At 62.7% G+C, this 12,427-nt stretch overlaps 1 protein-coding gene across 1 annotated transcript in view; it reads left to right on the forward strand.

The window, feature by feature from the left end:
• Positions 1-899: 899 nt before the first annotated feature.
• Positions 900-12,427, forward strand: part of FAM20A (FAM20A golgi associated secretory pathway pseudokinase) — a gene marked incomplete at its 5' end in the record, with an annotated part of 43,587 nt that continues 32,059 nt past the window's right edge. The window contains 1 exon segment of the mRNA XM_040334646.1: positions 900-950. Coding sequence (XP_040190580.1) covers positions 900-950 — 51 coding nt within the window.

Consider the following 12,427-nt stretch of genomic DNA (forward strand, 5'->3'; position numbering starts at 1 on the left):
AATGGCAGAGGGGGGGGAAGGGATCAGAGAGGGGGGCGGTAATGGCAGAGGGGGGTGGAAGGGATCAGAGAGGGGGCGGTAATGGCAGAGGGGGGTGGAAGGGATCAGAGAGAGGGGCGGTAATGGCAGAGGGGGGTGGAAGGGATCAGAGAGGGGGGCGGTAATGGCAGAGGGGGGTGGAAGGGATCAGAGAGGGGGGCGGTAATGGCAGAGGGGGGTGGAAGGGATCAGAGAGGGGGGCGGTAATGGCAGAGGGGGGTGGAAGGGATCAGAGAGGGGGGCGGTAATGGCAGAGGGGGGTGGAAGGGATCAGAGAGGGGGGCGGTAATGGCAGAGGGGGGTGGAAGGGATCAGAGAGGGGGGCGGTAATGGCAGAGGGGGGTGGAAGGGATCAGAGAGGGGGGCGGTAATGGCAGAGGGGGGTGGAAGGGATCAGAGAGGGGGGCGGTAATGGCAGAGGGGGGTGGAAGGGATCAGAGAGGGGGGCGGTAATGGCAGAGGGGGGTGGAAGGGATCAGAGAGGGGGGCGGTAATGGCAGAGGGGGGTGGAAGGGATCAGAGAGGGGGGCGGGTAATGGCAGAGGGGGGTGGAAGGGATCAGAGAGGGGGGCGGTAATGGCAGAGGGGGGTGGAAGGGATCAGAGAGGGGGGGCGGTAATGGCAGAGGGGGGTGGAAGGGATCAGAGAGGGGGGCGGTAATGGCAGAGGGGGGTGGAAGGGATCAGAGAGGGGGGCGGTAATGGCAGAGGGGGGTGGAAGGGATCAGAGAGGGGGGCGGTAATGGCAGAGGGGGGTGGAAGGGATCAGAGAGGGGGGCGGTAATAGGGGGGTGGAAGGGATCAGAGAGGGGGGTGGTGAAACTCCATGGGTGTGATCCTCTGGCTCTTCATGTTTTGCAGATTACAGTCCGGATGAGAAGACTCTGAACGGGGAGTGTGACTGCAGCCAGGGTAAGTGACGGGAGCTCCGCCTCTTCCACAGCAGCCAATCAGAGCGAATTATGTTGGTGGAGGGGGACTGTCTACTCTCCACAAAGGGGTGATTTTGGGGGTATTTGTACTGTCCTGGTGTTTTGGGTCTCAAGGAATGAAATTGTCCGTCAGTACATCAGGATTGATGGATTTTCAGATATACAATATGTGTGTGGGCCGGATTCAGAAAGAGATACGCCGTTGTGTCTCTGAGTGTGCGGGGGTCGTGTCTCTGAGTGTGCGGGGGTCGTGTCTCTGAGTGTGCGGGGGTCGTGTCTCTGAGTGTGCGGGGGTCGTGTCTCTGAGTGTGCGGGGGTCGTATCTCTGAGTGTGCGGGGGTCGTGTCTCTGAGTGTGCGGGGATCGTGTCTCTGAGTGTGCGGGGGTCGTGTCTCTGAGTGTGCGGGGGTCGTGTCTCTGAGTGTGCGGGGGTCGTGTCTCTGAGTGTGCGGGGGTCGTGTCTCTGAGTGTGCGGGGGTCGTGTCTCTGAGTGTGCGGGGGTCGTGTCTCTGAGTGTGCGGGGGTCGTGTCTGAGTGTGCGGGGGTCGTGTCTCTGAGTGTGCGGGGGTCGTGTCTCTGAGTGTGCGGGGGTCGTGTCTCTGAGTGTGCGGGGGTCGTGTCTCTGAGTGTGCGGGGGTCGTGTCTGAGTGTGCGGGGGTCGTGTCTCTGAGTGTGCGGGGGTCGTGTCTCTGAGTGTGCGGGGGTCGTGTCTCTGAGTGTGCGGGGGTCGTATCTCTGAGTGTGCGGGGGTCGTGTCTCTGAGTGTGCGGGGGTCGTATCTCTTGAGTGTGCGGGGGTCGTATCTCTTGAGTGTGCGCGGGGGTCGTGTCTCTGAGTGTGCGGGGGTCGTGTCTCTGAGTGTGCGGGGGTCGTATCTCTGAGTGTGCGGGGGTCGTATCTCTGAGTGTGCGGGGGTCGTATCTCTGAGTGTGCGGGGGTCGTGTCTCTGAGTGTGCGGGGGTCGTGTCTCTGAGTGTGCAGGGGTCGTGTCTCTGAGTGTGCGGGGGTCGTATCTCTTGAGTGTGCGCGGGGGTCGTGTCTCTGAGTGTGCGGGGGTCGTGTCTCTGAGTGTGCGGGGGTCGTGTCTCTGAGTGTGCGGGGGTCGTGTCTCTGAGTGTGCGGGGGTCGTGTCTCTGAGTGTGCGGGGGTCGTGTCTCTGAGTGTGCGGGGGTCGTGTCTCTGAGTGTGCGGGGGTCGTGTCTCTGAGTGTGCGGGGGTCGTGTCTCTGAGTGTGCGGGGGTCGTATCTCTGAGTGCGCGGGGGTCGTGTCTGAGTGCGCGGGGGTCGTGTCTGAGTGTGCGGGGGTCGTGTCTCTGAGTGTGCGGGGGTCGTGTCTCTGAGTGTGCGCGGGGGTCGTGTCTCTGAGTGTGCGCGGGGGTCGTGTCTCTGAGTGTGCGGGGGTCGTGTCTCTGAGTGTGCGGGGGTCGTGTCTCTGAGTGTGCGGTCGTCGTATCTCTGAGTGTGCGGGGGTCGTGTCTGAGTGTGCGGGGGTCGTATCTCTGAGTGCGCGGGGGTCGTGTCTCTGAGTGTGCGGGGGTCGTATCTCTGAGTGTGCGGGGGTCGTGTCTCTGAGTGTGCGGGGGTCGTGTCTCTGAGTGTGCGGGGGTCGTATCTCTGAGTGTGCGGGGGTCGTGTCTCTGAGTGTGCGGGGGTCGTGTCTCTGAGTGCGCGGGGGTCGTGTCTCTGAGTGTGCGGGGGTCGTATCTCTGAGTGTGCGGGGGTCGTGTCTCTGAGTGTGCGGGGGTCGTGTCTCTGAGTGTGCGGGGGTCGTGTCTCTGAGTGTGCGGGGGTCGTGTCTCTGAGTGTGCGGGGGTCGTATCTCTGAGTGTGCGGGGGTCGTATCTCTGAGTGTGCGGGGGTCGTGTCTCTGAGTGTGCGGGGGTCGTATCTCTGAGTGTGCGGGGGTCGTGTCTCTGAGTGTGCGGGGGTCGTGTCTCTGAGTGCGCGGGGGTCGTGTCTCTGAGTGCGCGGGGGTCGTGTCTCTGAGTGCGCGGGGGTCGTGTCTCTGAGTGCGCGGGGGTCGTGTCTCTGAGTGCGCGGGGGTCGTGTCTCTGAGTGCGCGGGGGTCGTGTCTCTGAGTGCGCGGGGGTCGTGTCTCTGAGTGTGCGGGGGTCGTGTCTCTGAGTGTGCGGGTGTCGTGTCTCTGAGTGTGCGGGTGTCGTGTCTCTGAGTGTGCGGGGGTCGTGTCTCTGAGTGTGCGGGGGTCGTATCTCTGAGTGTGCGGGGGTCGTGTCTCTGAGTGTGCGGGGGTCGTGTCTCTGAGTGTGCGGGGGTCGTGTCTCTGAGTGTGCGGGGGTCGTGTCTCTGAGTGTGCGGGGGTCGTGTCTCTGAGTGTGCGGGGGTCGTGTCTCTGAGTGTGCGGGGGTCGTGTCTCTGAGTGTGCGGGGGTCGTGTCTCTGAGTGTGCGGTCGTCGTGTCTCTGAGTGTGCGGGTGTCGTGTCTCTGAGTGTGCGGGGGTCGTGTCTCTGAGTGTGCGGGGGTCGTGTCTCTGAGTGTGCGGGGGTCGTGTCTCTGAGTGTGCGGGGGTCGTATCTCTTGAGTGTGCGGGGGTCGTGTCTCTGAGTGTGCGGGGGTCGTGTCTCTGAGTGTGCGGGGGTCGTGTCTCTGAGTGTGCGGGGGTCGTATCTCTTGAGTGTGCGGGGGTCGTGTCTCTGAGTGTGCGGGGGTCGTGTCTCTGAGTGTGCGGGTGTCGTGTCTCTGAGTGTGCGGGGGTCGTGTCTCTGAGTGTGCGGGGGTCGTGTCTCTGAGTGTGCGGGGGTCGTGTCTCTGAGTGTGCGGGGGTCGTGTCTCTGAGTGTGCGGGGGTCGTGTCTCTGAGTGTGCGGGGGTCGTATCTCTTGAGTGTGCGGGGGTCGTGTCTCTGAGTGTGCGGGGGTCGTGTCTCTGAGTGTGCGGGGGTCGTGTCTCTGAGTGTGCGGGGGTCGTGTCTCTGAGTGTGCGGGTGTCGTGTCTCTGAGTGTGCGGGGGTCGTATCTCTGAGTGTGCGGGGGTCGTGTCTCTGAGTGTGCGGGGGTCATGTCTCTGAGTGTGCGGGGGTCGTGTCTCTGAGTGTGCGGGGGTCGTATCTCTGAGTGTGCGGGGGTCGTGTCTCTGAGTGTGCGGGGGTCGTATCTCTTGAGTGTGCGGGGGTCGTATCTCTTGAGTGTGCGCGGGGGTCGTGTCTCTGAGTGTGCGGGGGTCGTATCTCTGAGTGTGCGGGGGTCGTGTCTCTGAGTGTGCGGGGGTCGTATCTCTGAGTGTGCGGGGGTCGTGTCTCTGAGTGTGCGGGGGTCGTGTCTCTGAGTGTGCGGGGGTCGTGTCTCTGAGTGTGCGGGGGTCGTGTCTCTGAGTGTGCGGGGGTCGTATCTCTGAGTGTGCGGGGGTCGTGTCTCTGAGTGTGCGGGGGTCGTATCTCTTGAGTGTGCGGGGGTCGTATCTCTTGAGTGTGCGCGGGGGTCGTGTCTCTGAGTGTGCGGGGGTCGTATCTCTGAGTGTGCGGGGGTCGTGTCTCTGAGTGTGCGGGGGTCGTATCTCTGAGTGTGCGGGGGTCGTGTCTCTGAGTGTGCGGGGGTCGTGTCTCTTGAGTGTGCGGGGGTCGTATCTCTTGAGTGTGCGCGGGGGTCGTGTCTCTGAGTGTGCGGGGGTCGTATCTCTGAGTGTGCGGGGGTCGTATCTCTGAGTGTGCGGGTGTCGTGTCTCTGAGTGTGCAGGGGTCGTGTCTCTGAGTGTGCGGGGGTCGTGTCTCTGAGTGTGCGGGGGTCGTGTCTCTGAGTGTGCGGGGGTCGTGTCTCTGAGTGTGCGGGGGTCGTGTCTCTGAGTGTGCGGGGGTCGTGTCTCTGAGTGTGCGGGGGTCGTGTCTCTGAGTGTGCGGGGGTCGTGTCTCTGAGTGTGCGGGGGTCGTGTCTCTGAGTGTGCGGGGGTCGTGTCTCTGAGTGTGCGGGGGTCGTGTCTCTGAGTGCGCGGGGGTCGTGTCTCTGAGTGTGCGGGGGTCGTATCTCTGAGTGCGCGGGGGTCGTATCTCTGAGTGTGCGGGGGTCGTGTCTCTGAGTGTGCGGGGGTCGTGTCTCTGAGTGCGCGGGGGTCGTGTCTCTGAGTGTGCGGGGGTCGTATCTCTGAGTGCGCGGGGGTCGTATCTCTGAGTGTGCGGGGGTCGTGTCTGAGTGTGCGGGGGTCGTGTCTCTGAGTGTGCGGGGGTCGTGTCTCTGAGTGTGCGCGGGGGTCGTGTCTCTGAGTGTGCGCGGGGGTCGTGTCTCTGAGTGTGCGGGGGTCGTGTCTCTGAGTGTGCGGGGGTCGTGTCTCTGAGTGTGCGGTCGTCGTATCTCTGAGTGTGCGGGGGTCGTGTCTCTGAGTGTGCGGGGGTCGTGTCTCTGAGTGTGCGGGGGTCGTGTCTCTGAGTGTGCGGGGGTCGTATCTCTGAGTGTGCGGGGGTCGTGTCTCTGAGTGTGCGGGGGTCGTGTCTCTGAGTGTGCGGGGGTCGTGTCTCTGAGTGTGCGGGGGTCGTATCTCTGAGTGTGCGGGGGTCGTGTCTCTTGAGTGTGCGGGGGTCGTATCTCTGAGTGTGCGGGGGTCGTATCTCTGAGTGTGCGGGGGTCGTATCTCTGAGTGTGCGGGGGTCGTGTCTCTGAGTGTGCGGGGGTCGTGTCTCTGAGTGCGCGGGGGTCGTGTCTCTGAGTGTGCGGGGGTCGTATCTCTGAGTGCGCGGGGGTCGTATCTCTGAGTGTGCGGGGGTCGTGTCTGAGTGTGCGGGGGTCGTGTCTCTGAGTGTGCGGGGGTCGTGTCTCTGAGTGTGCGCGGGGGTCGTGTCTCTGAGTGTGCGCGGGGGTCGTGTCTCTGAGTGTGCGGGGGTCGTGTCTCTGAGTGTGCGGGGGTCGTGTCTCTGAGTGTGCGGGGGTCGTGTCTCTGAGTGTGCGGGGGTCGTGTCTCTGAGTGTGCGGGGGTCGTGTCTCTGAGTGTGCGGGGGTCGTGTCTCTGAGTGTGCGGGGGTCGTATCTCTGAGTGTGCGGGGGTCGTGTCTCTGAGTGTGCGGGGGTCGTGTCTGAGTGTGCGGGGGTCGTGTCTCTGAGTGTGTGGGGGTCGTGTCTCTGAGTGTGCGGGGGTCGTGTCTCTGAGTGTGCGGGGGTCGTGTCTGAGTGTGCGGGGGTCGTATCTCTTGAGTGTGCGGGGGTTGTGTCTCTGAGTGTGCGGGGGTCGTGTCTCTGAGTGTGCGGGGGTCGTATCTCTTGAGTGTGCGGGGGTTGTGTCTCTGAGTGTGCGGGGGTCGTGTCTCTGAGTGTGCGGGGGTCGTGTCTCTGAGTGTGCGGGGGTCGTGTCTCTGAGTGTGCGGGGGTCGTGTCTCTGAGTGTGCGGGGGTCGTGTCTCTGAGTGTGCGGGGGTCGTGTCTCTGAGTGTGCGGGGGTCGTGTCTCTGAGTGTGCGGGGGTCGTGTCTCTGAGTGTGCGGGGGTCGTATCTCTGAGTGTGCGGGGGTCGTGTCTCTTGAGTGTGCGGGGGTCGTGTCTCTGAGTGTGCGGGGGTCGTATCTCTGAGTGTGCGGGGGTCGTATCTCTGAGTGTGCGGGGGTCGTATCTCTGAGTGTGCGGGGGTCGTGTCTCTGAGTGTGCGGGGGTCGTGTCTCTGAGTGCGCGGGGGTCGTGTCTCTGAGTGTGCGGGGGTCGTATCTCTGAGTGCGCGGGGGTCGTATCTCTGAGTGTGCGGGGGTCGTGTCTGAGTGTGCGGGGGTCGTGTCTCTGAGTGTGCGGGGGTCGTGTCTCTGAGTGTGCGCGGGGGTCGTGTCTCTGAGTGTGCGCGGGGGTCGTGTCTCTGAGTGTGCGGGGGTCGTGTCTCTGAGTGTGCGGGGGTCGTGTCTCTGAGTGTGCGGTCGTCGTATCTCTGAGTGTGCGGGGGTCGTGTCTCTGAGTGTGCGGGGGTCGTGTCTCTGAGTGTGCGGGGGTCGTGTCTCTGAGTGTGCGGGGGTCGTATCTCTGAGTGTGCGGGGGTCGTGTCTCTGAGTGTGCGGGGGTCGTGTCTGAGTGTGCGGGGGTCGTGTCTCTGAGTGTGTGGGGGTCGTGTCTCTGAGTGTGCGGGGGTCGTGTCTCTGAGTGTGCGGGGGTCGTGTCTGAGTGTGCGGGGGTCGTATCTCTTGAGTGTGCGGGGGTTGTGTCTCTGAGTGTGCGGGGGTCGTGTCTCTGAGTGTGCGGGGGTCGTATCTCTTGAGTGTGCGGGGGTTGTGTCTCTGAGTGTGCGGGGGTCGTGTCTCTGAGTGTGCGGGGGTCGTGTCTCTGAGTGTGCGGGGGTCGTGTCTCTGAGTGTGCGGGGGTCGTGTCTCTGAGTGTGCGGGGGTCGTGTCTCTGAGTGTGCGGGGGTCGTGTCTCTGAGTGTGCGGGGGTCGTGTCTCTGAGTGTGCGGGGGTCGTGTCTCTGAGTGTGCGGGGGTCGTATCTCTGAGTGTGCGGGGGTCGTGTCTCTTGAGTGTGCGGGGGTCGTGTCTCTGAGTGTGCGGGGGTCGTATCTCTGAGTGTGCGGGGGTCGTATCTCTGAGTGTGCGGGGGTCGTGTCTCTGAGTGTGCGGGGGTCGTGTCTCTGAGTGTGCGGGGGTCGTGTCTCTGAGTGTGCGGGGGTCGTATCTCTGAGTGTGCGGGGGTCGTATCTCTGAGTGCGCGGGGGTCGTATCTCTGAGTGTGCGGGGGTCGTGTCTGAGTGTGCGGGGGTCGTGTCTCTGAGTGTGCGGGGGTCGTGTCTCTGAGTGTGCGCGGGGGTCGTGTCTCTGAGTGTGCGCGGGGGTCGTGTCTCTGAGTGTGCGGGGGTCGTGTCTCTGAGTGTGCGGGGGTCGTGTCTCTGAGTGTGCGGTCGTCGTATCTCTGAGTGTGCGGGGGTCGTGTCTCTGAGTGTGCGGGGGTCGTGTCTCTGAGTGTGCGGGGGTCGTGTCTCTGAGTGTGCGGGGGTCGTGTCTCTGAGTGTGCGGGGGTCGTGTCTCTGAGTGTGCGGGGGTCGTGTCTGAGTGTGCGGGGGGTCGTGTCTCTGAGTGTGTGGGGGTCGTGTCTCTGAGTGTGTGGGGGTCGTGTCTCTGAGTGTGCGGGGGTCGTGTCTCTGAGTGTGCGGGGGTCGTGTCTGAGTGTGCGGGGGTCGTATCTCTTGAGTGTGCGGGGGTTGTGTCTCTGAGTGTGCGGGGGTCGTGTCTCTGAGTGTGCGGGGGTCGTGTCTCTGAGTGTGCGGGGGTCGTGTCTCTGAGTGTGCGGGGGTCGTGTCTCTGAGTGTGCGGGGGTCGTGTCTCTGAGTGTGCGGGGGTCGTGTCTCTGAGTGTGCGGGGGTCGTGTCTCTGAGTGTGCGGGGGTCGTGTCTCTGAGTGTGCGGGGGTCGTGTCTCTGAGTGTGCGCGGGGGTCGTGTCTCTGAGTGTGCGCGGGGGTCGTGTCTCTGAGTGTGCGGGGGTCGTGTCTCTGAGTGTGCGGGGGTCGTATCTCTGAGTGTGCGGGGGTCGTATCTCTGAGTGTGCGGGGGTCGTGTCTCTGAGTGTGCGGGGGTCGTATCTCTGAGTGTGCAGGGGTCGTGTCTCTGAGTGTGCGGGGGTCGTGTCTCTGAGTGTGCGGGGGTCGTATCTCTGAGTGTGCGGGGGTCGTGTCTCTGAGTGCGCGGGGGTCGTGTCTCTGAGTGCGCGGGGGTCGTGTCTCTGAGTGCGCGGGGGTCGTGTCTCTGAGTGCGCGGGGGTCGTGTCTCTGAGTGCGCGGGGGTCGTGTCTCTGAGTCCGGCCGTCGTGTCTCTGAGTGTGCGGGGGTCGTGTCTCTGAGTGTGCGGGGGTCGTGTCTCTGAGTGTGCGGGGGTCGTGTCTCTGAGTGTGCGGGGGTCGTGTCTCTGAGTGTGCGGGTGTCGTGTCTCTGAGTGTGCGGGGGTCGTGTCTCTGAGTGTGCGGGGGTCGTGTCTCTGAGTGCGCGGGGGTCGTGTCTCTGAGTGCGCGGGGGTCGTGTCTCTGAGTGCGCGGGGGTCGTGTCTCTGAGTGTGCGGGGGTCGTGTCTCTGAGTGTGCGGGGGTCGTGTCTCTGAGTGTGCGGGGGTCGTGTCTCTGAGTGTGCGGGGGTCGTATCTCTGAGTGTGCGGGGGTCGTGTCTGAGTGTGCGGTCGTCGTATCTCTGAGTGTGCGGGTGTCGTGTCTCTGAGTGTGCGGGGGTCGTGTCTCTGAGTGTGCGGGGGTCGTGTCTCTGAGTGTGCGGGGGTCGTATCTCTTGAGTGTGCGGGGGTCGTGTCTCTGAGTGTGCGGGGGTCGTGTCTCTGAGTGTGCGGGGGTCGTATCTCTGAGTGTGCGGGGGTCGTGTCTCTGAGTGTGCGCGGGGGTCGTGTCTCTGAGTGTGCGGGGGTCGTATCTCTTGAGTGTGCGCGGGGGTCGTGTCTCTGAGTCCGGCCGTCGTGTCTCTGAGTGTGTGCGGGGGTCGTGTCTGAGTGTGCGGTCGTCGTATCTCTGAGTGTGCGGGGGTCGTATCTCTTGAGTGTGCGGGGGTCGTATCTCTGAGTGTGCGGGTGTCGTGTCTCTGAGTGTGCGGGGGTCGTGTCTCTGAGTGTGCGGGGGTCGTGTCTCTGAGTGTGCGGGGGTCGTGTCTGAGTGTGCGGTCGTCGTATCTCTGAGTGTGCGGGGGTCGTGTCTCTGAGTGTGCGGGGGTCGTGTCTCTGAGTGTGCGGGGGTCGTGTCTCTGAGTGTGCGGGGGTCGTGTCTCTGAGTGTGCGGGGGTCGTGTCTCTGAGTGTGCGGGGGGTCGTATCTCTTGAGTGTGCGCGGGTCGTGTCTCTGAGTGTGCGGGGGTCGTGTCTCTGAGTGTGTGGGGGTCGTGTCTGAGTGTGCGGTCGTCGTATCTCTGAGTGTGCGGGGGTCGTGTCTCTGAGTGTGCGGGGGCCGTGTCTCTGAGTGTGCGGGGGTCGTGTCTCTGAGTGTGCGGGGGTCGTGTCTCTGAGTGTGCGGGGGTCGTGTCTCTGAGTGTGCGGGGGTCGTGTCTCTGAGTGTGCGGGGGTCGTGTCTCTGAGTGTGCGGGGGTCGTGTCTCTGAGTGTGCGGGGGTCGTGTCTCTGAGTGTGCGGGGGTCGTGTCTCTGAGTGTGCGGGGGTCGTGTCTCTTGAGTGTGCGGGGGTCGTGTCTCTGAGTGTGCGGGGGTCGTGTCTCTGAGTGTGCGGGGGTCGTGTCTCTGAGTGTGCGGGTGTCGTGTCTCTGAGTGTGCGGGGGTCGTGTCTCTGAGTGTGCGGGGGTCGTATCTCTTGAGTGTGCGGGGGTCGTGTCTCTGAGTGTGCGGGGGTCGTGTCTCTGAGTGTGCGGGTGTCGTGTCTCTGAGTGTGCGGGGGTCGTGTCTCTGAGTGTGCGGGGGTCGTATCTCTTGAGTGTGCGGGGGTCGTGTCTCTGAGTGTGCGGGGGTCGTGTCTCTGAGTGTGTGGGGGTCGTGTCTGAGTGTGCGGGGGTCGTGTCTCTGAGTGTGCGGGGGTCGTGTCTCTGAGTGTGCGGGGGTCGTATCTCTTGAGTGTGCGGGGGTCGTGTCTCTGAGTGTGCGGGGGTCGTGTCTCTGAGTGTGCGGGTGTCGTGTCTCTGAGTGTGCGGGGGTCGTGTCTCTGAGTGTGCGGGGGTCGTATCTCTTGAGTGTGCGGGGGTCGTGTCTCTGAGTGTGCGGGGGTCGTGTCTCTGAGTGTGCGGGGGTCGTGTCTCTGAGTGTGCGGGTGTCGTGTCTCTGAGTGTGCGGGGGTCGTGTCTCTGAGTGTGCGGGGGTCGTATCTCTTGAGTGTGCGGGGGTCGTGTCTCTGAGTGTGCGGGGGTCGTGTCTCTGAGTGTGCGGGGGTCGTGTCTCTGAGTGTGCGGGGGTCGTATCTCTTGAGTGTGCGGGGGTCGTGTCTCTGAGTGTGCGGGGGTCGTGTCTCTGAGTGTGCGGGGGTCGTATCTCTTGAGTGTGCGGGGGTCGTGTCTCTGAGTGTGCGGGGGTCGTGTCTCTGAGTGTGCGGGGGTCGTGTCTCTGAGTGTGCGGGGGTCGTATCTCTGAGTGTGCGGGGGTCGTGTCTCTGAGTGTGCGGGGGTCGTGTCTCTGAGTGTGCGGGGGTCGTGTCTCTGAGTGTGCGGGGGTCGTATCTCTTGAGTGTGCGGGGGTCGTGTCTCTGAGTGTGCGGGGGTCGTATCTCTTGAGTGTGCGGGGGTCGTGTCTCTGAGTGTGCGGGGGTCGTGTCTCTGAGTGTGCGGGGGTCGTGTCTCTGAGTGTGCGGGGGTCGTGTCTCTGAGTGTGCGGGGGTCGTGTCTCTGAGTGTGCGGGGGTCGTATCTCTTGAGTGTGCGGGGGTCGTGTCTCTGAGTGTGCGGGGGTCGTATCTCTTGAGTGTGCGGGGGTCGTGTCTCTGAGTGTGCGGGGGTCGTGTCTCTGAGTGTGCGGGGGTCGTATCTCTTGAGTGTGCGGGGGTCGTGTCTCTGAGTGTGCGGGTGTCGTGTCTCTGAGTGTGCGGGGGTCGTGTCTCTGAGTGTGCGGGGGTCGTGTCTCTGAGTGTGCGGGGGGTCGTGTCTCTGAGTGTGCGGGGGTCGTATCTCTGAGTGTGCGGGGGTCGTGTCTCTGAGTGTGCGGGTGTCGTGTCATAAAAAAAATAAAAATAAAAAATATAATGATTTTGACCTTGGAGGACGAGGTCCTTACAGTTTTGTTCAAAATGATTGAACCCCCCAATGCTGTAAAGGGTTTTAGGGAATTTAGTGTACATTTGTAATTGTATTCAGAATGAAATCCTACAAGGACTTCATAAAGAACCATATGCAACTAAAATGACATCAATTGGTTTTGTAATACAATAGTAAATGCAAAATTCAAGGCAATGGGCACTGTTGAAACGCTACCTGGTCGTGGCAGAAAGAAGATGCTGACTTTGACTGCTGTGCGCTACCTGAAGCGTAGAGTGGAGAAAAGTCCCCGTGTGACTGCTGAGCGCTACCTGAAGCGTAGAGTGGAGAAAAGTCCCCGTGTGACTGCTGTGCGCTACCTGAAGAGCAGAGTGGAGAAAAGTCCCCGTGTGACTGCTGAGCGCTACCTGAAGCGTAGAGTGGAGAAAAGTCCCCGTGTGACTGCTGAGCGCTACCTGAAGAGCAGAGTGGAGAAAAGTCCCCGTGTGACTGCTGCGCGCTACCTGAAGAGCAGAGTGGAGAAAAGTCCCCGTGTGACTGCTGTGCGCTACCTGAAGAGCAGAGTGGAGAAAAGTCCCCGTGTGACTGCTGTGCGCTACCTGAAGAGCAGAGTGGAGAAAAGTCCCCGTGTGACTGCTGAGCGCTACCTGAAGAGCAGAGTGGAGAAAAGTCCCCGTGTGACTGCTGTGCGCTACCTGAAGAGCAGAGTGGAGAAAAGTCCCCGTGTGACTGCTGTGCGCTACCTGAAGAGCAGAGTGGAGAAAAGTCCCGTGTGACTGCTGTGCGCTACCTGAAGTGTAGAGTGGAGAAAAGTCCCCGTGTGACTGCTGTGCGCTACCTGAAGCGCAGAGTGGAGAAAAGTCCCCGTGTGACTGCTGTGCGCTACCTGAA

The sequence above is a fragment of the Rana temporaria genome, unplaced genomic scaffold, assembly GCF_905171775.1.
Source record: "Rana temporaria unplaced genomic scaffold, aRanTem1.1, whole genome shotgun sequence".
In the NCBI taxonomy this organism is placed as follows: Eukaryota; Metazoa; Chordata; class Amphibia; order Anura; family Ranidae; genus Rana; species Rana temporaria.